We start from the raw sequence: 27,114 nt of genomic DNA, 5'->3' as shown, positions 1-27,114 counted from the left end.
TCTGCAGGATTGCCAGCCTGGCAAATTTCATGAACGTGAACTACATTGAAGGTAAGGGGAAAAAATATCAAGCCAGCATCTGCAATATGGGCTCATTACTACAAGGTGCCATGTGCTCTCAGCTCCTCTTGAAGTTAGTGGCAGACCTTGCAGGATCAAGTTTTACATAAGTCTTGAAAAATTGTCTTGTGGGGGTGATTTTTCTTTAAAGTCTGAATTTGGCCCTAACCTTGGAACTTGCCCTACCAACACATCAAACTATTCTACTAGCTAGGAAAGCAAATCTATCCTGTGTGTTTGAGAAAGGACATTTATTCGTGTTACAAAAGTAAAATCATAGTTAACCGTATTACCCCCCATCTGGACATCCAGACAAGCACATAACAACTGATCTTTCTCAGCTTAGTTTTATCTTTTTTTTTTACCAGTTTACTAACAAATTAGATGTCTAGACCTTACATTCAGCAACCACTCTACATGCAACATTTAAAATCAAACTTAAAACTTCCTTTCTAAAGCCTAGATTCATAAATTATTTTTACTAGCCACTCGTGGCAAGTATTATCTAGCCATTTTATGTTTTGTAACCTGGGAAAACCCTTATTCTGTCTAATAAGTAAGGCTGTGATTGTTTCACAGAGGTCATGGATGTCACAGATTCCATGACTTTCCGCGACCTCCGTGACTTCCGCAGCAGCTGGTGTGGCTGACTTCAGGGCCAGCTGCTCGGGCGCCCCATGGCCAGCAGCACCAGCCACTGCTGGAGTGACCCAGGGCCAGCTGTTTTGATGGTACCTGGGGCCTGCCGCACCAGCTGCTGCTCAGGAGGCCCTGGGCAGCTGGCTCTGGGGACAGCCCAAGCAGCGGCTGGTGTGCCTGATCCTGCGGACTGCCTGAGCAGTGGTCCTGGGAGTGGCCCCAGGGAGCATCTGAGCAGTGGTCCTGGGGGTGCCCTGGGGACCACCCAAGAAGCAGCGGTCCCAGGGCAGCTGGCACAGTGGCCCCAGGGGTGCCTGGAGGCTGTCCTGAGAGCGGTTCCTGGGAGCAGTGGCTGGGAGGCAGTCAACCCCCAGCACTGGAGCAGCCCTCCTCCCCACCCACCCCCAGCAGGGGCCCCCAGAGCAGCGAGGCCCCAGAAGTAGATATTTAGTCACAGGTATTTTGGGTAAAAGTCATGGACAGGTCACGGGCCATGAATTTTTATTTATTGCCCGTGACCTGTCCATGACTTTTACCAAAAATACCAGTGACTAAATCTTAGCCTTACTAATAAGTGTTAGCAAGGAGCCTTTCTGATAATCCACTGCTTACCTGTGGCTCTTTTTCAAAAATAACAATCAGAGTTATTTTATAGATATTATAGTCAGATTAATAGCATCACCTATTATGAGGTTGCACAACATTTCCTGTTGTAATAACCTGTTTTCAGTTGCTTGTAATATTGCCAAAGTAACCATTTGGGCTGAAATTGTCCATGCTGGATATCTGCCTCAGGTTGATTTTTTTTTAATTTCACCAAAAATGGTTTCACCATTTCCAAGAATGAGGCTAAGGGAAAATATGATGCGATGCCTATCTTAAAAACTTTTGGCAACTTTTTCTTTGAAAAGTTATAGCACCCCATACTTTGGAGCAAGCACTTGAAATTTGGCTGGGGGAGACTTTTGTGTCAGAGATGTGCTGTTTGCCATCCTTGTGAAAATCCACCCAGATTTGGTCAATTCACAAACCACTGAAAAAACACAGTTCGCACATGCTAAGTAGAGACTTCTTAGATTTTACTAGTGAAATTCCCTGAAGAGTCCATCCACATTAAGCATACTCCAGCCCAGGACAGCGTGGGATTTCTCAGCAGTGGCATCTCTGGGCTGTTTTGGGCCATGCCACGTCTGGATCCAGGCATGTGAACTTACAACAGGGCCTTAGGGAAAATGGCACCCTAGGTGAACTTGTATTTTGGTGCTCCCCCCATAACCCTTGGCCTCTACAGGCTCCTCCCACTCCCTCACTTCTGGGCTCCACTGTCTCCCCCAGTGTTTAATTTTAGGGCTGTCGATTAAGTGCAGTTTACTCACGCAATTAACTAAAAAACATAAGTCACAATTAAAAAAATTAATCACAATTAATTGCAGTTTTAATTGCGCTGTTAAACAATAGAATGCCAATTGAAATTTATAAAATATTTTTGGATGTTTTCTACATTTTCAAATATATTGATTTCGGTTACCACACAGAATACAAAGTTTACAGTGCTCACTTTATATTATTATTTTTATTACAAATATTTGCACTGTAAAAATGATAAACGAAAGAAATAATATTTTTCAATTCACCTCATACAAGTACTGTAGTGCAATCTCTTTATCATGATAGTGCAACTTACAAATGTAGAGCTTTTTGGTTACATAACTGCACTCAAAAACAAAACAATGTAAAATGTTAGAGCTGACAAGTCCACTCAGTCCTACTTCTTGTTCAGCCTATCGCTAAGAAAAACAAGTTTGTTTACATTTACGGGAGATATGCTGCCTGCTTCTTATTTACAATGTCAGCTGAGTGAGAACAGGCATTCCCATGGCACTTTTGTAGCCAGCATTGCAAGGTATTTACGTGCCAGCTATGCTAAACATTCGTATGCCCCTTTATGCTTCGGCCACCATTCCAGAGGACATGCTTCCATGCTGATGACACTCGTTAAAAAAATGTGTTAATTATATTTGTGACTGAACTCCTTGGGGGAGAATTGTATGTCTCCTGCTCTGTTTTACCTGCCTTCTGCCATATACTTCATGGTATAGCAATCTCGGATGATGATCCAGCACGTTTTTCATTTTAAGAACACTTTTTTCAAATATATTTATTTCAATTACAACACAGTGTGAACTTAATGATTAATCTGCCATTAAAACTACAAAACCACTGTGTTGGGAACATCCCTGGGACGGGGAAGAGTGCAGTGAGTCTGCATGCAACTCCCCTACCCACTGTGGCCCACATTGCCACTCCTGTTGACATGGTGGGGGAGGCACATGGGGGAGCTGATCTCACACCCATTTATCTCCTGTGCACCCTACTGCCTGACTTTGGGGAGGCAGCCCCGGGACCAAGCGAGTGAAGCTTCTGACCAGAGGAGCAGGGAGGACCCTTACCTGTGATGGGGATAGGGGCCACAATTTAAAGGTTCCCCCCAACAGGTGGAGTCATGCCCTCCCTCCTCAGATAGCCTCCCCCTTACTCTCAGCTCCCAGCTATTTGGTGCATCTGCTGTTTGTTTGCCTCTCCGCAGGGGAGGGAGGGAGGGCTTGGCAGGTAAATCCTGGCAGAAAACTTGTGGGGAGGAGGGTATGTGACCGTGCATGCCCCCCCCCCCCCATGTGTCATCTCTCTGCAGGGAAGGGATGGGATGGATGGGAGCAGGCTGCAGCACCCCTGGTTAGCATGGTGCTCACCTGTGCAGAGCTAAGTGTGCGCTCGTGCTGGCAGACAGAGCAAGCCCTTTCCTGGACAAGTGGGGCCCTTAAGGGAGGTTAGCGCAGCAGGCCCACCCCCATCACAACCTAGGTAGCAGGGAGGCTGCTCCAGTTCCCCAGCTGGGACACAGAGGCAAGCTGCTGACACACACATCCCACCTCCTCCCCCTCCCCTCAACCTCAGCCACCCATCCCAGAGATCAGATTGGGAGCCTCTTCCAGCCCAGCCCCACTCCCCATGGCTTCCTACGCAGGAAGCCCTCTGTTCTGGGAGAGTGGGGAGCCCAGAGCACCCACTCCTGCTGCTCCCACTGGATGAGTTACCCAACAGAGTGTCTAGTCAAGTTGCAGCGTGGGGCTGCTCTCTCCAGCGATGCATGTCTCTCTCCCTGGCTGGCTGGCTGCCTCCATAAGCCCAGCTGGCTCTCAGTCAGCAGGTCAGGTCACATGGGAGGTAGCAAACACATCCCCTTCAGTATGTCACCCTGGCGGATTGCCCTGTTCAAAGTGCTTGCTCTTCTGTGTTCTCATTGTCATCCCCGATGAGCCCAGGCAACGTGGAGGATGAAGCTGCCGGATTCAAATGCGGAGAGATGGGGAGAGTACCTTGGGACAAGGAGGTTGGGGGAAAACTGGGACTGGAGGCTGGCAGGGGACTGGGGGAGATGGAAATGGACTAAGAGTTGGGATGAAGTGGGAGACTGGGACTGGTTGGGTAAGGAGACAAGGACTTGGAGCTCAGGGGACTGGAAGCAAGTAGGTGCAAGAGGAGGAAGATTGAGGATGTTACTGGAATACTGTGTCCAGTTCTGGTGCTCACAATTGAAGGAGGTTGTTGATAAATTGGAGAGATTTCAAAGAGCCACAGGAATGATTAAAGAATTAGAAAACGTCTTATAGTGACAGACTCAAAGAGCTCAATCTATTTAGCTTAACAAAAGGGAAGGCTAAGGGGTGACTTGATTACAATTATAAGTATCTATGTGAAGAACAAATATTTAATAAATGAGCGCTTCAATCTAGCAGAGAAAGGTATAACATGATCCAATTGCTAGACTGGAAATAAGGCTTAATTTTTTAATGGTGTGATAGAGTAATTAACCATTGGAACCATTTTCCAGTAGATCCTCCATCACTGACAATTTTTAAATCAAGATTGGATGTTTTTCTAAAAGATCTAGGAATGATTTTGGAGGCATTCTGTGGTTTGTCTTGACTAAGGCTGTTGGCTAATGCAGTTGAATGGTGCCCCAGAAAATTGGATTCTGCCCCTGCTTGGTACCATGGCTCTTAGAAGAGCATGAGTTCTTTGATGAGCTCCCGGTACTAGAACATCCTGGTGCCTCAAAGTGACTCTCTTTGGAACCTGAGGTCGCCAACACAGTTGTTCTCTAAGGTGACTGGGATCTATTCAACGAGGTGTTCTCCGGTGGGAGATGCAGAACTCCATTTCCTTGGAGCCCTGTCAGTACCTTCATCCCGTGAAGATCCCAGTAAGCAGGATACAGAGATCAATGGGGCACTAAGTGCACTTGAAGGCTGGTGTACAGGGGTGTCTGCTGATCCCGGCTCTGAAACTGGTCTTTGTGCTTGCTCCATCATAAGAAGCCTGAATGTTATCTATTTTTTCTAGACCAGCTCTTGAAAGAAGTGCTGATCTTGGTTGGTGTGTGGGTGTCTCCCAACCAGTGGAATGCCTGTTGCTAACAGGGCTAGACTCCCAGCTGGAAAAGCAGCTCTTAAAGCTTGGGGATCCCAGCATAACCAGTGACAACTACCTTCACGGAAAAGCCCCTCAACGGAGAAACGGTGTGGGGAGAAAAGATGGGGTAGTCAACAGACAAACCACCAAATAAAAAAAGGGGCATTGAACTAGTAAAATAAACAACTGACTAATTAGAAAGCTAAACTATACTAAGACTGAAATACGAAGCTAAGCTAGAGCTAGGCTGAAAGCGGGCATGCTAGATGTTCTGGCTCAAGCTGTGGGGTTGTTGAGAAGGAACCGAGGGTGGCTTGGCAGGGCAGATTTATCTATCTTTGGTACAGGGCACAAGAATATCTGGAGCATACGTATAGGCTGAATGGGCACTGCTTCTGAAAATCTCCAACTTGTTCCCTCCAACCCAACTACTAAATGAAATTTTGTAAATCAGATATTTAAAACATTATATCTGATGAATATAGTTGAATACCATGAGTATCTTTTGATAATCTCTGCCTAGGTTCTTATATCATGCCCAATCATAGTGGTGTCTGAGAGCCTGTTCGTAAGTCAAATGCTGCATAATTCTATTAGATTATTGTGAACACTTCTGCAAAAAAATACGTCAAATAGCTAAGGAATTAAATTCCCTATATGCTGTACATTGCTATTAACTCAAAAGCAATTCCTTCACCTCTTCATCCCCAAAGAAAAAACACAATTGCTAAGGATTATCTATTTATTTATTTTTAATTCAGTTAAAACAAAAAACATACAATGTTTCATTGAAACTGCATAACACTCTTTGCCAACAATTACAGCTGAATTGTTGACCTCTAACAATACAGTGGGTATATACAAAATATATACAAAGATGTACTGTAGAACACCTGTAACAGACAGATTAGACAGTAAAATAACTTGTCAGTCACTGCATTTGGGAAATTATAACATCCGTCTTAAACTGTATGAAAAAATCTGTACCTGATCTATACTTCTTTATGGACCCCAAAGACTCTTCTTTATTGCAACATATACATTTGTAATAAATAAAACCTTTCATGTTCGTGTGGTCTTACATCTCGAGTGGTAACATACTATTTCAATTTGTGTAAGCATAACATTTTTCTGTAAAGAAACTTCCTTTGACTGTTGTTACACAGATGTACAACGTGAACAACTCGTTGAAATGATGCAATAACCATTAATGACAGAGGAATATATACATATACCCAGAAGTCCCAAACCTATATTATATACAATATATTTACATTATATACACATACAATTATGTACACAGACTATCATAAATATTAAAAAATAGGTTTTAGTTTTAATGGATTAATGTTCTATAAATAACATTACAGTTATGACTGAAGTATCATGGAAGACAGCAACGTAAAAACAAGGTGACAATACAGTGGTTTAATACTGAAGCTGCTCTTTTCCATTGGTTTGTTGAAGGACCTCTAAACTGACAGGTTTGCAACAGATTCATATATTAGAAAACTACTTAGCAAAGTGGTACTCAAGTTTAACAGCTGAAGAGCTACTTAGTCATCAAATGGAGCTTCAGAGAACAACTGACTCACAATGTAATGTCCAGACATTGATGCATAAATTTGCACGACTCAATAATATGTATTGATACAACGTAATGAGGTGCTAACATGTAACATCTTCATCTTTTATCTCCCCCTGACAGTGACTGAAGGATCTCCCCCTCTCTTCCGGTTGCAGAGAGGGAAGAGGTTCATTTTTGCTCCCTTTGATTCTGGAAAGGGGATCTCTTCATCCTCTACACACTACAAACTCTTGGAGGGAGAGGACATTTTAAATTCTCCTCCAGATTTCTGTGTGTGTGGGGAGGAGGAAGAAGAGTTGCCATATCACTGAAACATTTGTTCAGTACTCCTCTCCATAGATCAGGAATAAATGAGCCTTTGATCTGAACTCCACTTCCTCTTTCTGAGTCCCAGTAAAAGAAGCACTGCTCAGTTCAAAGTGCTAATTGAAAGTTGAGTACCACTGGACTAATCGAACAAGCAAGATGAGAGAACTCTCACTTTTCATTATGTTTGCTACAGATGTAGTGATTGGTAGTTGTAGTCAGAAGTATGAATCAAAATATCTGTGATTTTTCATAGATTTTAAAAAATGTGGAGAAAGACAGGCATCATCTGAATGTATCCGATGAAGTGAGCTGTAGCTCATGAAAGCTTATGCTCCAATAAATTTGTTAGTCTCTAAGGTGCCACAAGTACTCCTTTTCTATCTGCCAAATAGTGATTGTACCTAGAACTGATTCTGGCTTTTGAGACAAAATCTTCAGTGCTGTTTAATCAACTGATTACATGCCATTATTTGTTCCCTGACCCAACTACTGAACTGAATTTCGTAAATCAGATTTTTAAAACATCATGCAAGACAAATATAGTTGAACATAGTACCGTGACTCTTTCTTTTATTATCTTTATCCAGGTTCTTATACTGCACCCACCCATAGTGATATCTTTGATAAGTCAAATGTGCTCTTATGCAGTTACCGTTTCTCTTCAACCTGGGATAGGAATAAACAGTAAACGTGCAGTAGAAACAAAACAGCTAATCACAACCATACAGCACTTGTTTTGGTAGCTTGCTAGTTAGGACTCAAACAAAATGTATCTATTTCTGAAGCAAACAAGTATAAGATGACTGTTCAGTCCATGAGGGTTTTTGTTTTGTTTAAACTACTATAAAGTATCAACTGCATGAGGAATCCCAGTTGCCTATGGGTATGTCTTCACTACCCGCCAGATTGGCAGGCAGCAATTGATCCAGCGGAGATCGATTTATTGTCTAGGCTAGACACAATAAATCGATCCCCAAGCGCTCTCCCGTCAACGCCTGTACTCCAGCGCCCCGAGAGGCGCAGGCAGAGTCGACGGGGGAGCAGCAGCAGTTGACTCACTGCGGTGAAGACACCAAGGTAAGTCGATCTAAGTACGTCGACTTCAGCTACGTTATTCACACAGCTGAAGTTGTGTAACTTGGATCGATCCCCCTGCCAGTGCAGACCAGGGTATATAAAGAGAACTTGTATCGAGCACCAAATACTGGGGCAGTTTGTGTATTACGCTTTTAGCATAGACAAAATAGGAACAAAAAATAATCAAGTAATTCAAAATCCAACAGTGGATGAGAAATTGACAAATACTGAACAGTTTGTGAAAACTGTACAATTCATAAACTACAGCAGGACCTCTTTTTTTATGGTGCAGCAAGTTCAAGAAAGACTGGCCAAAAAACCCAAACATAATTGACAATGGGCCAGACGCTATCATTAAGCAGAACCCCCCATTAATCTCAAAAGAGAGTTTTGTATATCAATGGCATATGACACGACCCAGTGTGATTTGGTAGATAGCTGCAACTCAATCTGAATAAACAAACAACCAACCACCCTGTTTTTCCCAATTGCACTATTGAGAACCTCAAGAGGAGAAATCCCAAGATCTTTATGAGCTCTTCACTGTATAAAAGTTTATTTTAAACATCACCCATTCTGATGACCTGAAACTCTTCAAAGCATTAAAACTTGAGTCAGATTGCCATTTTTTAAACTATGGTATTTCTAGTTGATTAGGTACAATGACTTGGGATATCAATAATGACTTCTTTGATTAAATTTTGGAGTATCTGAGTGTCACTGAAAAAACTGTTTCTATTCAGTTACGGAGTTTTGACCTACTCAAATTGACTGAAAGTCAGTATAATTTGTTTAAAAAAATATTTCTGATGGGCGAACAAACAAATGCTCCCCCTTCTAATTATGCCTCCATAGAAGGGCAAATTGTATTACATTTAGAACACAGATTAAATGTTTGTACAGGTTCTATGTCACTGGGATACATTTTTGTATTTAAAAAATTGTTTTCTTAAAGTCAAAATCATGCTTTTGAGGTCCATAAGAATTTTTGGTACATAAAATAATAGTGTTTTTTCCCTCTCTCTCTCTCATTGGATAGATCAACACTTTGCTGTAAATTAAGAGTTATTTTTCACATCAAATGGTTCCATTAGGCACATTCAAGTAAAATAATAAAATACCCAAGTAACAACGACAAAAGCCAAACATGGCTTGATAAAATTCTACAGAGAGTTGTGTCCATTCTCTGGAATGGAATAAAATTGTCACTTCCCTCAGCCAGAGACTCAGGTGGTTTGATGTTAATCCACTTCCATCATGCAGAATAGTTTCTTTTCAAGAGTTCACTTATTCTACAGTCAGAAGAACCAGCATCAAAGAATCTGCATTTTAAAGGAAGCAAAATTGCAAACCTAGGTAATTTTCTCTCTCAGTAGATATTTCAGTGAACACTGGAGTATTTGAGATTAAATCATGCCAGTTAATGTCCGCCAGATGCATAATTATGGATCCAATCTAGAATAATCAAGGTCATACTTCCAATCATCACAAACATGCCACTCACTAGGAAGAGTATAGCCTGGAAAGAGAAAATATAAAATTTACTTCAGATATTTTATTTTCTTCTTCAGCTAAAAATGTTTACCTGGCATAAACAGGTAAGTGCCTGTCCTGAGTTATTTAAGATTTAAATTAGTCAAAGAACACTAAGGAATGACTAATAAAAAAGAACAAAGGTTACAGTAAGAGACAATGAGATAACCTTTGATTTTCACATGCTCTGGTTCCTTTTTAAAATGGATTAATAAATTTATTTTTAATATAGCAGGCTACGTCCTCAGCTGGTGTAAACTGGCATAGCTCTATCGATTTCAATGGAGCTATGCCCGGCTTCACAAGCTGGGAATCTGAATGTCTAAGATCAGAAGCAGCAACATCAAGCAAAAGGGCCCAAGTGATCGGGGGAGGTCAGCTCTGAAAGAGTAACCGAGAGAAGTAGGTTTTGAAGAAATATTTGAGAGAGGCCAGTGAGGCTGCATAATATTATACAGCAGTTTCAGTACTGAATAGGTATTTTGTTGAATACACTCCACTAAACATTTATCAGGCACTTTTCCTATATATTATTTGTTATGAAATAGACAAAATGTGCCCCATTTCTATTCACACTACTTTAATGTCAGTAATGGTGCAATAGCTGTATGTAATTACAATTATTTTATTTCCACCACTATTTAAATTTCCTCTAACAATTTGCTGTTTCAGGATGAAATCCTGGTTGTTGTCACCTCTGGAGTTGGCGGGGACAACAACTGGAGAGGTCTCGTGGGGAAGTATGCAGAAATAACTTCCTAGTGGCTCTCTCTCCAGTTACAACTGCCTGTGAAACTACTGCTTGTTAAGAGTAATAGAAGCTACTAATTACTGCTAGTTCATCAATGAAGATCACAGAAATTCTGAAATCCTTAGATTATAAAGAAATAAACTAAAACCCTTGCTCTGAGCCAGTGATGAAAGCATGTTAATGAAAATACTCTTCTATACATACCCCAATCTTCTGCATGGATTTCAGAGGTTCTTTCTTCACTAGTTTGATATAGAAAGCAGAAGGAAGTATAAAGATCAGCATGGCAGCAGCAGAGGCGCCTATATTTAAAATAAATAAATAAAAGTTTTCTGAAATAAGTACAGTGTTTCATTAGACTTTTGAAAATACTGTTCTGATTTTGAAAAACAAAAAAACAAACAAACAAAACCCTGAACTAACATACAAAAACTTACCAATGAATCCAAATATATCTCGAATGGAAGGGACAAAGATTACGAGAATATTGGTAAATGCCAAAACAAAAACTGTAATTAAACTGTGACGTAACCAACTGAACTCCTTCTCTGCACAAAACAGCTGTGTAATTGAAGTACGAATCTGCAAAAAATAATGAAGACATTAGTATTAATCACAAAAGTCCTTAAAGAGACACTGTTGACTTAATGCAAAAACAACTGGGATTACTGTAACAGTAAGACATTAGAGAGAAAAAAAGATTCTCTGTTTTGCACTTGACTTTATGCATTTGACAGTTCTTTATGAAAAGAGGTTTTCCAGTTCTTTATTTAGGTGTTTAAAACACCACAACAGGGGAGAGAGAAAAAAAAAACCTAACTAACTAAAAACCATTGAAAACAAACAAATTGATAAGGGGACTAAGGAACAGGTGTAGTACACAACACTACTTTTATCTCATTTTTTTAAAAATGACTAGAATACAGAAAAGCGACAGAGTAAAATATATATTAAAAAAAAGATTAAAGGTTTTGACCCCTCAATGTAAAAATATTTTACTTTCTAAATTGATACTTATCTATTTCAATTATTCTGATTCAGTTAAATGAGTAAAAAGCATACATGCAGACCTGTTATAAAGAATATTTTTTTAAAGTTAAAAAAATTACTAGAAATTAGCAAACTGTATTTGCCTAATTAATTTAATATTACTACTAGTCCACAGCAGGAGAGGAAGGAAAGGTAGCCAATTACTGGTTAAGATGGATACACGGAATAATAAAAAAATAAAAATAAAAATTACTTACTGGGAAGATAACTACAGGTACAGTAAGGGTTACAGCCATAAGTACAGCCAGACGTACAATAAGAATAATAACATCAGCACCCAGGACTGCAGAGTAAGTGTGAAGCAATTCTGCTTCAACATTTCCTATAAAGAAAATGGCATTTTAATTGAACTCTAATAACACACTCTTCACAATACTGCAGCAAGACATAACAGAATGGTGATATCCCTGTGTACTTCTTAAGAAATAAAACAGAATAGTCCAGTTCCTCCACAAATTTACAGTGAATTAAAAACTCAGCTGGTCTTGAGCATATTGTTCTGTGAGTTTGTGGAAGAGAAAGAGATCCAGGGCATAGCCCCACTCATTTTACTGGCACATGCACTTCAGCTTGGCCAAATTCTGCTCTCTGCTACTCACAGACTTTGCATGAGAAAGGCAAATAGGTTTTCACCTTCTGATTATTAGACTATGGCAACATCATAGCATATTCTTAGAGCCAAATTCTGTTCTCAGTTGTACAACTGTAGACTCCTTAAAGGCAATGAAGCTACAGAGTAGAACATAGTCCTTTGATTTTATAGATGAAAACCAATACAGGGACAGTAATAGAAAAAGGAAAAATACAATAATGTGCAGTTATGAGAGGTTTGTGAAGAATATTACAGGGACTAGTGAGAAAAAACAAACTCATTTCCCTTCTTAAGCATACTAAGGCTCAGAATGAAGTGAGCTATAGCTCACGAAAGCTGATGCTCAAACAAATTTGTTAGTTTCTAAGGTGCCACAAGTACTCCTTTCCATTTCTATAGTTGTCCTTACATAGCAACTTCAATGTTGGACTTAAAGTACTTTACAAATATAAATAAATTTTATAAGATTTACAAGTAGTATCTCCATTTTACTGAGGGATAAACTTAGGCACAGACAAGTCAAGGATAATACAAAGTCTGTGTCAAACAGCACCAAAACAGTCTGGCTTCCAGTCCTGAACTTTAGCCATAAGACCACTGGTCCCCTTTGTGTGTGAATGTATAAAAATAATTAATTAGTAAATGCTAATTTGCTTTACATTTTATAAGTAACAAGATTTATTTTGAATTTCCGGAGACATGCTTCTTTTAAAAGAAAATAGAAGAGGCAATAACTACCATAAAATGTCAGGTATCCAAAGAGAGCAGCCAATAGGTACATTAAAAACATGGCAAAAAATGAAACATTGGACACATTCATCATTCTTCTACGGCTTCGGCTATTAAAGAAACAAACAGAAATAAGTGTTAACAGTGACAATATATTGCTGGTTTCTTTTTGAATAGTAAAGTTATATACAATCTATACATTTACCCTTTTAGTTCTTCATAAATAGGAAGAATAGCAGGATGGCAGACAAAAGAGAATGTTAGGATTGGTACGGCATAGACAGTCTGAAAAACATAAAACATGCTTTATAAATTTCTTGATAGATGTAGCAAATTTATCTTTGTTGCACAGAGTTCATCAGTAGGTTTCTACTTTATATTTTTACTTTCCATTGGAAGTCTAATTTGTCTCAATTTTCTGTTATAAAAGTCAACTATTCTGGAAGGTTATTAAAACTTTCTCTCTCTCTTTTTTGTTCTTAAGGGCCCAATATTGGGAATCCTCAAGCCCCACTTAAGCCCATGGTAGTTGAATGCATTCTACCTTGCTGGATTGAATCTTTATGGCCTGATCTTGAAAATCTTTACTCACATGAGTATTTCTTTTTCCATGAGATTTTCCATCACTAGGGTATTTGTATGAGTAAAGGTTTGCAGGATTGGGCCTTTAGGGGCTGACCCAAAGCCCACTGAAGTCAACGGAGACTTTTCAACCATTGTAGTTACACAAGTGCAAAACCTATTTCCTGGTGAGGTTTGCACCAGTGCAACTAAATCTGGTAAATTATTTGTTTTTCTGAATACAGATGGGATTACTCACATGTTTAAAGTTAAACATGTGCTTAAGTACTTTGCCTTACCATGAGAAGTACTGACTGCCTCCCAGGAGAGGCTGGAAACCCTCATCTCCTCTTGAACTCAATAAAAGTTAAGGAAGCCCCATTTTGCAGGAGGTGCACAGGGCCTTTCAGGATTGGGACATAATTAATGGCCCCCAAAATATTAGTTTTGGCAATTATGTAAGCAAAAATGGCCATATTTCTATGTAATATTTGTTCTCCCTCTTTATTTTTAATAGTGAGAATGCCCTTTACATATGGTACCTTACCTGTGAGTTGAAGACAAAATATTTTGGCCTGCACATTTCATCACTAGTCATGTTTTGTGCTGTTCCATGCAAACGTGCAGCAGTTGCCAGGTGTGCCAATGTGCCATTCAGAGTTGAGTTCATCATGTCATACTCCAATACCAAAGGACAAAGGATTTGGGACTTCTTGCAAATTACCTAAAAATACCACATTGTTATTTTTAACTGATACAATATGATAAAGCGCTTCGAAATCATATGAAGTCTCACTTGAAATGCACTATTATAAGCATGTAAATCTACAGAGAAATTATACTTACAACAATAAGGAAGAAGACCATACACAGTAAGGAAAGGCCACTTGTATACCCTAAATATCCTGTAATCAAGAAAGAGAAACAACATTTTAATTACAGCCTTGCTTTTTTATTTTTTTCACTTATTTGTTATTCACAAAATTTAGTAATTTACAAGTGTCTCATCGCTTGTTTTCACTGCAGTGTTAGCTCAAGCTATAAACTCAAGTTTTGCCCCTCCTTCTACACCCAAAAATTTCTAGCTCAAATTACATGGTGCTTTAAACTTGAGCTAGCTGGCCTATTAAGAGGGAGCAGCTGTCACTGGAGTTAATGCAGTTGGGGGATGCAGCAGTTCATCAGCAACAACTCAGCAACTGCTAATCCAGTGACTCTGTGCTGCTAATCAAAACCATGCTGTTTCACAATGTGGTCACTCTTAGGCTATGCAGTCACAGTGCTGCAGCTGTTCCGCTATAGTGCTGTAGTGTAGATCAGTGGTTTGCAAACTTTTGTGCTAGTGACCCCTTTCACACAGTAAGCCTCTGAGTGTGGCCCCCCCCTTATGAATTAAAAACATTTTTAAATATATTTAGCACCATTATAAATGCTAGAGGCAAAGCAAGGTTTGGCGTGGAGGCTAAAAGCTCACAACCCCCATGTAATAACCTTGCGACCTCCTTAGGGGTCAGGACCTCAGTTTGAGAACCCCTGGTGTAGACACTTCTTACATTAATCGTAGGGATTTGTCCAGTGATGTAATTAATCCATCTCTCCAGGAGGTGGTAACTAGGTCAATGGAAGAATTCTTCTGTCAACCTAGCTGCATCTACATTGCGGGGTTAAGTTGACTTAACTATGGTGCTCACGGTGCAAAACCTGAGCAACATGGCTGGGTCAATCTAATTTTTACATTTAGACCAGGCCTTACTCAAGTAAGTGGAGCAATTCAAGTATGCTAACTGGTGCAGTGAAGACAAGCCCTCAGTCATTAGAGCTCTAGGGGGGTATGATTTCTGAAGTACATTAATGTGCTGTGCATTAAATTGGTCTGTGTGCACCCTGCCGGTGTGCACCAGAAGTATGCACATGGCCTAATGAATACAGAGCACATTAGTACTCATTAGAGATCAAATCCTATAAAGCACATTAGCCCACTGTGAAAATAAGCCTTGAGGATCTCCTATAGGTTTATTCACTCAAAACAACCCATCATCTTCCATTTTCTTTAAAAAAAGCCTATATGGATCACTGAAGTACAGCCGCTTCTGCTAAGGACCTAGGCAGCCATACAACACAACAGTTTAGGATCCCAAACAAACAAACCAAAAACAAAGAACAACAAAATCCATTATTTCCAATTTAAACTGCAGGGAAAATTTAGTTACCCAAAATGAAATTTGGCCAGGACACAAGGGATAACATCCCCACTCTTGGAAGAGTGCCATGTGGTAACTGATGACCACAAGTGGTCAGGAGCTTCAGTTAATAGATCTAATCCTGATTCCAATGAAGTCAATGGGAATTTTGATACAGTCTTCAGTGGGGGCAGAAATTGGTCCTGTATTTTATCTGAAAAATGCCACTTTCAGTTCCACAGTCCTCCACAACACAGGGTGGGTTATCGAGTCAACCACCATGTGGGGTATTCACTCCATATTGATTCAGAGAAAGTATTCCACCAACTGAATCATGAGCATCATGTGCTTTCCTCAAACGTGCCGAACACGTACATTGACCAGGCCAAATCCTGTATAAACAGAGATCTGACAAGATCACAGTCAAAGGCAGTGGAACTGCAGACTTCCCATCCTGTCCTCACCCACTTTCTTTTCCTCTTACACTCTACAAACACTCTGTAGCCCTCATTTATTTCTTAAAAAAAAGAGATATGCTGTTCTTCTCCTCAGGGACTGAGATCATTTGCACAGCATCCACCTGGCAAGAGATCAGTAATGTGGAGGTAGCTCCCATATTTGGGCCTTCCACTTGTTAACAGCCAAATCAACACTCTGTTTCCACATTTACTTTAAATGAATAGTTGCTTACCTAAATTTTTCAGCAGTGATAAAGGAAGAATGAACACTATAGACACCAGCACAACCAAATAGTCACCATTAAGATACCATTCTCTGTAAGAAAAAAAGTTAAATTTATATAAGTAATCAAAGCATTTTACAACAATGGTGCCTAGAGGTTAGTCCTTACATATATTTGTTTCTATAACCTGCTATTGTTTGTAAGTAAGAGATAAAATATCCTATAACAATACCAAGAATAAAACTATTTTATGCTAAATTTCACAAAACAATGTAATAAAGGGGCTATTAAAAGATACTGCCATTTCAAGATGTATTTCAAATATATTTTTTAACCTGATAAATGGGAGAAATAGGTTTACATGCTGAAAATTCTAGCATTCAGATGTACTATTTGAACTGCACTCTTAAGGATAATATCTAAGTCACAAAGGATCATCACACCACAAGTGGGCAGGGGGAGGGAAGAGAAGAACGACCATGCCTCCTAGATCTATATTAAGGGGATATTCCCATCATCTCCCCATCTGCAATATCTCTTTCCCTCAGCGTCTTCTGCTAGGATAGGCATATACTTGGCCATTGAGGGGAGGAAGGGAAAGAGACAGACAACGTGTTGGTCAGGTGAATAAAGAGGCTGGTGGAAATAAAAATGCATATTGCTCAAATTCACAAAGGTACTTATGTCCCTGAATCCTAATGAGAGGTAGCTGCCTAAGTATCTTTGTGAATCTGGGCCTTTGTCTCTTTGTTGCTCCCCAGGCCCCAACCCTGAGGCTGTATTATCTTTCTCACCATGCCCCATTTGGGATGGGGATCACCCTTTAAGAGAGGCTTTGAAGGGTTAGGGGAAATCTCTGGTAATGTGGCTCTACTGTATGCTGCCAGGGAGCTGGGGGATAGCCAGGGAGAGCGCCAGAGCTGCAGCAGAACCACAAGGCCTCTGCATGACTGGCCCTGGCCTTCTGCCTATCACCTGGGACACAGGGAAGATTCACTCTGGATTCATACCAATGCAAATGAGAAAAGAATTTGGACACATTTCTTCAGTTACTTTGTTTGAAACTTTTAAAAAATACACTCTAAATTCTCAAATTAGTGTGATTTAGACATCTGTAAGATAAAGTTAATGTACTGCAACTTGTCTTTTAACAAGAAAATGTTTTGTTGAGTTTAAAAAAAAAAAGAGTCAGATATCAAAGGTGTTCAGCACTTTGCATCAGGATGCATATTATTGCTGGTGATAGCCCATGTGAAGGAAATCATGAGTCTCAAAGTCAAGAAGTTATGGAATTTCTGTGTGGATTAATGGATAATGTGGATACACAGTTTGGATGTTTGCTGTATATCTTAAATCACTACATGCACTGTAATCAATGAGTTGGTGTTTTTAATATTGCCACAGACTTACTGAATATTTGTCCTTAAGCAAGTATTAACTAGAATCACTGTAGAAATGCAGCTTACTCTTAGAGTAAGAATACTTCCCACAATGTTAAAGTTTGAAAACCATCTTATCAGTCTAAGCTTCCTGAAATACATTACAGGTAACAACTATGACCCTATTTAACTTAATTTCATTATTGAGCAATATGTTGACCAGCACATCCATTAGCACTTATTGGAGATTATTTACATATATGTATTCCATCGTATTATAGAAAACAGTTATTTTGCTAACATCTTTACCAGTAGAGGCTAGATCCATGTCAAATGGACCACCCAAGGGGTAGAAAAAAAAGCTTACTGGATCTTACCACCACCTTATCTCTGATTAAGAAGCTACACTAAGATGTACCAAAGGAAGTCTTCATATAAAATATATATGTTGCCCATTTTTGTTTCTACTACTAGTTTCTCTGATGAGGAGGAGTTCTATCACCTACCCTGTGTTCTCTTCAATGTTCATAAATGACTTGATGACCAATGGCAACTCATATTTCACTATGTAGAGGTAGCTTGACATAGCTGTAGATGAACGACATTATAAATCATTACAAATATAGACGATGGAAAATGACATAAGAGTCACAAAACTTATTTCGTAACTTTACTTGACACAATTAATAAAAACATATGTGAAAAAGTCTGAGAATGGAGAGGGAGTATTTACTATTTGACATTACAATCTACAGTACATATTTTTCAAAATCCTCACCTCCAATGTTCTGCATTGTAATTGATCCGGAAGCTGCAATTTTTCCAGCCAAACCAAATGCCTTCATTCCTAGCTGTTCATATAATAGAGACCCTACAAACATACAAAATAAATCAATTGAAAATGTGTATTTTACAAATGAAAGATAATACAAAGTTAGTAATAACTATTTGTACAAGAAGAAGAATTTACCATACCTCCTTCATTGGCAGTCTTTAGGAGAAGATGAACTGAATATAAAGAGAATATTGTCACAACCACCAAGAGAATCCTAGGAGGGGAGGGAAAAAAAAAGCAAAAAACTTTTAGACAGCCTTAATTTATTTAGTTTAGCCATATTAAGTGTACTATTTGAACAGTAAGGATTTAAGATAGAACATAAAAACCAATATCAAAACAGTGAAATGAAAGAATTAAGAAAAATAAGTGTAAATTCCAATGCTAGCTGAGAAAGTCTGAATCAATCAGTGCTTGTTTATGAAAGGACACCATACTTAAATCCACATTGGAAGGTACAGCTACCTATTTACATTATTATTTTGTCAACAGACCCAATTCTCATTTATACTAGATACTGCTGAAATGGGATTAAATAATACTTAAAGTTGACGTAAGGCCCCTTTACACTATTAGAGTGGTGTAGAGAGGTGTAAGTATAAATGAGAATCAGACCCATTATATTTCTGATTGACCCAATAAACACATTATTTTAACAAAAGTATCAAAGAACATTATTTTATCACTATAACAGCTGTTTTTTTTATTTTTACTTTTTCTTCACATTCTTAGGTAATTACATCATAACTAGTTCATCTCTGAAACATTAGACTTGTGACTGATGTAATTTGTTACTAGGTGAGAAAATCTGCTAAAGTCTGAAACAAGTCACCTTTCAGCTGTATGTGATGTTTTTGTGTAAAGCAAGATACAAAGACAGTTAATTGACTGGTAAAATATGGACTGACAACTAGAAAATGTTAAGAGCTTGTGACTCAGTACGGTTTGTTTTAAAATTCATATACACTGAAATGATCTAAATGCAGGTCAGTTTCCTTTGCTCAACATTTACTGTGGTTTCACCTGTGATTAAACAGACTGTTAATGGCTCCCAGAAGTTGTCTTATTTTCTTATAGCTTCTATTAAAACTACCTGTCCTTTATTGAAATGCTTCTTTGTAACCGCTAAAAATTCTCAATGAATCACAACAAATACACCCTTCAGCAGCTGCACTGTTCTTTGCAGTTGAACACCAGTGTCACAAAGCTGTAGTAAATAAAAAAAAACCTGTCCCTTCCTACACCAATACAAGCATTCTGCTTTAGAAGAACAGTCCCCAGAGACTATAGCTGCTCAAAAATGTGAAGCTCAGTTTAATGACTCCTCATTCCAAGGTTGTTCTTTTCATTTTCTGTATGGGTTTTAGTGCTTGTCAAAGTAAAAGATGTAGGGACACGAGCTTCAATCAGGCATATTGTTGACAAGTAATACAAGAATCTCCACACAGCTCCATCAAAATATATTTGCAGAATACACCGCAAATCATATACAAATACGTTTTCATGATTGTGAAAGGTAATGATTAAGTGGTGCACTTGTAACTGGACTTCTCTAATTTGTTCACCAGCTAGAAACAGTACTGGAAAGAGCTTACAGATTATAGTGTTTGGTACTACAGAAAATGTTGAAATAGATATCTATTATCTATACTACCTCAGATTTAACTTAGAATGGCCACTTTATCAGAGTGACAAGGTAGATTAGTCCAGTCTCAAATGCAGTCACCAGGAGATTTTCTTGAAGCCACAGCCTCCTGGGTGGTGATTGAGGGGTGGGGCTCGGAGGGGCGAGGCAACAAATCAGCATCCCCTCCCCTGGTACCACCAGCAGGGGTTTGGCCCTGCCCCCCCCCTCCGGAGCTGCAAATGCCAGAGGAGCAGGCAGCTGGGTAAGTTCCCCACCTTCTCAGGGGTGGTGGGACTTGGGCTTCCAGCTTCAGCTCTGGGTGGCGAACTGCAGGCTCCAGCTGCGTGACGTCGGGCTCTGTCCCCCATCTGCAGCAGGGCTTTGGGCTCTGGCCCTGGGCTAACCACCCCTCCATTGCTCCTGGCCCGCACTGTGTCCTCCAGCTCTGATCCCCAGCTGCAGGGTTTTGGCCCCCCCCGCCTCCTCCACCAATTTTCCCTACCACCTCCCCATCCAGGGCTTAATTTGTCCCCCAGCTTGCCAGTAAGTCTGCTGTGAAAAGTGGTATTTGTATGTTTGTTTATTTATGTCACTTTTCACTTTTTCCCAGCTAGCTAGAAAGTGTACTGCTGTGAAAAGGAATATTAACTAATATCACTTCTCACTGAAGCTGACTTTCTAGCTAGCAAGTCAAAACAAAAACAAACAAAAGCAACCAAAAGGCAAAACGAACAATCATCATCAAAGCATCTTACTTGTGTTTCTATTCTGTTTAGGTCCAGTAAAGGAGAGACAAAATGCACATTTATTATTGAGTCTGCTAAAGGAACAAACAACCCCCTCCCCACAACCCTATATAAAGAAATTACTATGATTTGGACATGTATATGTGCATATTTATTTGTTTTTCAAGTAATTTAAGAAAAAAATTTCAGAGAGGCCACCAGCAACAGTTGGTGGCCGCAATCTGAGGACACCAAAAAAAAATTATTGTAAGAACCCCTGGTTTAGTCTGTGTGCTCATTTACTTCCTGGCTTCTATGCTGAAACCACCAAGCACACACTATGAGAACACTTGTCCAGTAGGAACTGAACTGACAACACCAGCTCAGTTCATATAAACCACCTAATAATTATCATGTTAAAAATGTCAAGTCACTACCAGCCTGGGCCAGATGTGAACCAATCAGTTAGACATTAAAAGCTTTTTATACTGTTATTAATCCTGTGAGCCATGCACTCTTAGTAACATCTTAGCAACTGCAACCTGGGCTCTCTTGCATCTAGACTACTAATCATACTTAATTTTGTGATGTTATGTGAACTAGTGTAGCCTTATTTCAGTAGCAATACATTTGAATACAGAAATCTAGAGATGAAAAAAATTAATGAATTAAACCATTGTGGCACCTATGATTGCTAAATTGCTAGCTACAAGTGTTTTAAAAAATGAACTGATTATAGCATAATGTGCTGAATTATTCAAATAACTGACTTTAAACTTGCTTCCTCCCACCTATTTTAAATTTTTGTCTACACTAACTCCTAAGAGATAGCCTACCATGTGTTATACTGGTGACATCATAACCACTACAGAATCTCTTTAGAGCATGGAATTAGCATACAAAACGGGCATATAAATGCCTCTTTACTATTTTTTACTGTATGGCACTGCTTTGTTAATTTAAAAAATATTAATAGTATGTATAAATAAAAGGGTATATAAATTATAAAAGTTCTTAGCCAAAAAATTAAAAAAAAATAAAATGAATAAATCATGCAAGGCACTAAACCTCCGTGGGTAATTTGTTCCACTACTTAACTACCTGACAATTAGGAAGCTTTTCCTAATGTCTAACCTAAATCTCCCTTGTTGCAATTTAAGCCCATTACTTCTCATCCTGTCCTCAGTGGATAAGGAGAACAATTTATCAATCTCCTACGTACTTGGAAAAACTGTTATGTTCCCCCTCAGCCTTCTCTTCTCCAGACTAAACAAAACACAATTTTTTCAGTCTTTCCCTTGCAGGTCATGTTTTCTAGACCTTTAATCATTTGTGTTGCTCTTCTCTGGACTTTCTCCAATTTGTCCACATCTTTCCTGAAATGTGATGCTCAGAACCGGACACAATACTTCAGTTGAGGCCTAATCAGTGTGGAGTAGTGCAGAAGAATTACTTCTCATGTCTTGTTACAACACTTCTGCTAATACATTCCAGAATGATGTTTGCTTTTTTTGGAACTGTGTTATACTATTCACTCATGTTTAGCTTGTAATCCACTATGACCCCCAAATCCCTTTCTTCATTACCCCTTCCTAGGCAGTCATTTCCCATTTTGTATGTGTGCAACTGATTGAAAGTATTCCACTTAGGAAGGAACAATTTGTCCTTGCTGAATTTCACCCTATTTCAGATCATTTCTCTAGTTTGTCAAGATCATTTTGACTTCTAAGCCTATCCTCCAAAGCACTTGTAAACCCTTCCAGCTTGGTATCGTCCACAGAATTTATAAGTGTACTCTCCATTTCATTTATCCAAATTATTCATGAAGATATTGAATAGAACTGGACTCAGGACAGATCCATGTGGGACTCCACTCTATATGCCCTTCCAGCCTGACTGTGAACCACTGATAACTCCCTGAATAACATTTTTAAACCAGTTGTGCACCCACCTTGCAATAGGTTCCTCTAGCCCAGTGGTTCTCAAACTTATTTGATTCCTCCCCCACCCCTGCTTGTGTCTGTAGTCATTTGCACACCCACAAGTACATATACCGCCACTCAGTTCTGAAAGCAGAGTGGAAAGCGGCAGGCAGCTGCTGGCCAAGCACCCAGCTCTGAAGGCAATGCTGCCGCCAGCAGCAATGCAAAAGTTAGAGTGGCATGGTATGACAGTGGTATGCTGGCAGTGGCACTGCTTTGAGAGCTGGGCGCTTGGCCAGTAGCCACCGCTCTCTAGCTGCCCAGCTTGGAAGGCAGAGTGGGGAGTGGTGGCTGCTGGCTGGGCGCCCAGCTCTGAAGGCAGCGCAGCCGTCAGTAAGGTAAGGCACACCCAGCCAGCAGCTGCCACTCTTCTAAAGCTTCTCCCTACCCCCACCATACATTCCATGCCCCCTAGGCTATAATTCTCTAGTTTGCACCTGAGAAGGTCATGTGAGATCATATGAAAGCCTAGTAATAAATGTGACGTAGCTCAACTTTAATTTTTGCCTATCCACAAGGCTTGTAACTGTTTCAAAGAAAGATCTCAAGAAGAGTCTGTGTGGCTCAAAAGCTTGTCTCTCTCACCAATGGAAAGGTGGTCCAATAAAAGATATTACCTCACCTACCTTGTCTCTCCAATATCCTGGGACCAACACAGTTACAACTACACTGGATACCTCTAATATTGTCTATTAACAGATACATGGCAGAAGAGCCTTTTTTTAAATTAACCAGAACATACTTACACAAAAAGAATAATTCCAGTGTTTGCCATGGCATAAGAAAGTCCAAGGATGCCACTACCCATAATAACATTGCTCAGATTAAACGCTGACATTCCAAAGGAAGTAGTACCTGGATGCTGTGTAAGGGAAGGAAAAGCTAATAATTAATAGAGAACCAGTCATTAATTCATGTTTTAGATTTGAATTTAAATGAACATTTTCCACTTCTCAAGGTTAAATATTTGAAAGTAAAGCAATTGTTTAGTGTGCTAATTTTAAAACATCATTAGTGCATACTTACATATTCAATGTCATATTTCTTCTTTCCAAGATTGGATTCAAGCAGGAAATTTTGATTTTCTGGATCCCTGTCTACACAAGATCTGTAAGAAAGAAAAAAATAATAATCCATATTTAATTGTTATAATGAACAAGGTTTTACATTAATGGCCTTTAGGAGGTCAGTTGTTCCTGCTTTTTATTCTGCTTCAAAGGGGATCAGAAAACCGGCAAATCATCCAACAAAAACGTACTACACATTCTGTCATAAGCAAAATAAATATAAAATTTTGGATATTCAACTTCCTTTATTTGTAATAGATTAAAACATTAAGATCTAGCAAGGCATTTTAAATGAGTACTTTAAAGGTGTGAAGTACATTATGTGTAATAAAATACTGTACAAATATTAGCAAATGGAAACAAAACTAAGAGCAATGCAAATATCCCTCTGACCTCGCAGGTGCTTTGGTTGGATATGGATAATTGAAGTCATTGCTGTTGGAACTATAGCTACTGCTGTCTTCATCTGGAGAGATGTTAAACTTGCTCACTTCTGCTCTGCTCATGATGGGAATTCAATTAGCTTTTCCCAGTATTAGATGAAGTACGGAATATTTGGCCTGATGACTGCCCCTCGGTGGCAGTCTTCACCGAGCTCGCTCTTTTGTCCTTGGATGCTGGACTTGCCTTGCCTGTGAAGGTAAAAAGGAAACGTCAATACTGCAGTGGTCTATCTAGCGGGTCACGTGAAGAGCTGCTGCTTGCTGCTGCTCTAGGGCTGATTCATCGTCAGCCAGGCGAGTGGAAAAGTACCAGCCAAGGAGGGGCGGAGAGGAAAAGTACAAGATACTGACTACAACGGAGAACAAAGATAAATCTTCAACTACAACACCCAAGCACACGCCTGGAGATGTGATCTGCATAGGAAAGGGTCTGCCAGCGTGTATGTACGTTGGACTTTCTGAGACATGGTCTTTCATGCACACACAAAAGCAAAAGAATGAAATCAAAATCACACTCTCCAGCTGCTAAGAAGACATTTATATCTGAAGAGCAAATCCACCCAATTTACATAACTTACATGGAGACCAATCATACTGCAATGTAAAAACTATAATATTCACATTAAGATTTATAACAGAGAAGTACCCACATAGTATACTATAATGAAAAAATATTTGTTACAGTAACCATAAAATATCCCCACATATAAATATATTTGATCACACACGTGTACTACATGTCTGAAAGAGAAATACCTCCAGTCCACCCCTCCTATGCCAGAAAAGAAATCTGATGCAACATCCATGTGCGATTGTCCCATTCACTTGTGATTAACCTTCCTCTCAAACATTACCATACCGCTCCCTGCTCTCTACTCCCACCCCCCTTCCAGGGACATGGGATCCCTGCAGTTTAAATGGGGGAAAAATGCAAATCAGTCACAAGACTGCACCAGCAGCGTGGGTTGGTTTTTTTTGTTTTACCTTGGAAGGAAGCAGCATCTGTGGCGGGATTTTACGTGAGTCTGACCCACACAGAAAAGCCCGCGTAGGGGGTTTTAATATCGTTTCAGAAACAAAATATTGACCTTAACTAAAGGCACTAATAATCCACTCGGCGTTTTTAGAGCCCAGCCCCCTCGCCCGCACAACCATAGGAGCAATAAGCCCAGTACGTTACCTCGGCGAAGCTGAAAACCGGGGATTTTCCCTCTGATATCTTCAGAATACCGACGAGATCGTTTTCTAAACTGAGAGTTTTAAAATGTTCTTGAAAGGAAAAAACACAATCCTTAAAGTAGAAAAAATATAAATAAAAGTACCAAAATGTCGTTTAAAAGCCACCGGTACACGAGGAAAAAAATTAAGGCTCCCCTTCTACTTCAATGGGAGTCAGGGGAAGCATGTGGCTGTGGCGGGCAGCGCTGCGATCGCGGCCGGGCAGGCGGATATTGCTCCCTCACGGCGTTGCTGTAGGTCTGAAAGCTGCCTCTGCTGCCCCTGCTTTTGAGAGTGGAATGCGGCGGGGAGGGAGGAGGAAAGGGCGAGGCACCTACATACACAGCAATGTGCCGCCTCTCCTTTGTATACCAACACCAGCCCCGGCTCCCTGCGCGGCCTAGCCACGCCCCGGCTCGTTTCCTCTCTCGCCTTTTTCAGCTCTGTTTAGGATGCCACTCAGACGCTGTTACTTCACTAAGCTCCCTCCTGCATCGACGGGAAATACCACGAGAACATTATTTAGCACTGATGTAACACTGGAGACAATACTGTACTTAACTAAGCCCCCCCCATCACCAAACGAGATAATAACCACTACTGTGTGTTCACCTATTTCAGAGGATCCCAAAGGGCCTGACATCAGTTTATGAAACCTCACAAAACTGGAGTGAGGTACGTCCCCTTTTAGCGAGAAGGAGACCGAGGTACAGAGAAGTTCAATGAATGCATGCAATAACCACAGTTGTTTCAAGGACATCAGAAACTTTCATTCATTACTAAAGCGTCTGCGGCTTCAACTTCCCCATCTTCAAAATCCTACTTCACAGGGATGGGGTGAGGCTGTTTGTCAAGAACTCCTTGGTGTAAAGAAATTCTCACTTGCCAATTGCAGTTTACCGAATATTTGATTTCAGTACCATGTAAATGGGTGTAGCTGAGGCTCCCCTGTCCATCATTGTGAGAGATCCCCAGACTCTCACTGTTTCCAGTCATCCCTTCTTTAGTGTTTATATCATGTTACAATGATGCAAAGGTTACGGAGTTGAAAGCTGATCAGCCCCACGGACCTACTGCTGTCATTTATTATTTGTAATGTATGAAGTGGTGCACGCACAATCGCACATATAAGTCCAGATGGTAGAGCGAGTGGAAAAGGCACCCTTAGGCCTGCGTCAATGGAGTATTTTCTCAGCCCTTCGCCTGGAGTCTCACACTTTTTAAAGGGTGAGGGCAGGAAGGGGGACACAACTCCCTTATCCTCAGCCAATGTCCTACTATTTCCCCTCAGTGATAGTTGGAGGATTTTGCTCTCTCTACGATTTAGAAGGGTTTACGATTCAGTACTAAGCATTACCGCCTCTCCAGGGAGGGCTGGGGGGCATGGATTTTATTCTATGGCTCGTCTCCCCCCTCTGGGAAGTTGCTGGGGGGGGGATTTCGCTACCTTTCCCCCATGCAGGGATGTAGGCAAATGTTCCACGGTATTTCACACGCTCCCCGCCTTTACCGAGGGGGCGGGAGATTTGCGGGGGTCCCCCCCCGTCCCCGTGAGTTGCGGGGTTGGTACCTTTGGAAAGGGGGGTGCATTCTGCTGTTAGTGAAACGTGCGCT

General features: G+C 40.2%; 1 protein-coding gene across 1 annotated transcript; it reads right to left on the bottom strand.

Moving 5' to 3' along the window:
• Nucleotides 1-5,900: 5,900 nt before the first annotated feature.
• SLC38A2 (solute carrier family 38 member 2) lies at nt 5,901-26,080 on the bottom strand. Its single transcript, XM_007063988.4, has 16 exons — nt 25,463-26,080; nt 24,233-24,471; nt 23,799-23,880; nt 23,519-23,634; nt 18,579-18,652; nt 18,382-18,474; nt 18,110-18,191; nt 16,234-16,316; nt 14,209-14,267; nt 13,910-14,086; nt 13,007-13,086; nt 12,811-12,911; nt 11,678-11,802; nt 10,868-11,012; nt 10,635-10,732; nt 5,901-9,665 (listed from the first exon to the last, which is right to left on the bottom strand). The coding sequence occupies exons 2-16, from the start codon at nt 24,343-24,345 to the stop codon at nt 9,567-9,569; spliced, it is 1,527 nt and encodes a 508-aa protein (XP_007064050.2). The 5' UTR covers nt 24,346-24,471; nt 25,463-26,080; the 3' UTR covers nt 5,901-9,566.
• Nucleotides 26,081-27,114: the final 1,034 nt, after the last annotated feature.

This window comes from Chelonia mydas, chromosome 1 (genome assembly GCF_015237465.2).
Source record: "Chelonia mydas isolate rCheMyd1 chromosome 1, rCheMyd1.pri.v2, whole genome shotgun sequence".
NCBI lineage: Eukaryota > Metazoa > Chordata > Testudines > Cheloniidae > Chelonia > Chelonia mydas.
This window is presented reverse-complemented; position numbering and strand designations above follow the sequence as displayed.

Coding starts and splice junctions, on each gene's coding strand:
- SLC38A2 (XM_007063988.4), bottom strand. CDS start 24,345: ATGAGCAGAGCAGAAGTGAGCAAGTTTAACATCTCTCCAGATGAAGAC. Junction 16,317..18,109: donor AACATTGAAGAGAACACAGG/GTAGGTGATAGA, acceptor TTTTTCTTACAG/AGAATGGTATCTTAATGGTG. Junction 11,013..11,677: donor TACCTGTAGTTATCTTCCCA/GTAAGTAATTTT, acceptor TATTTTTTGCAG/ATTCGTACTTCAATTACACA.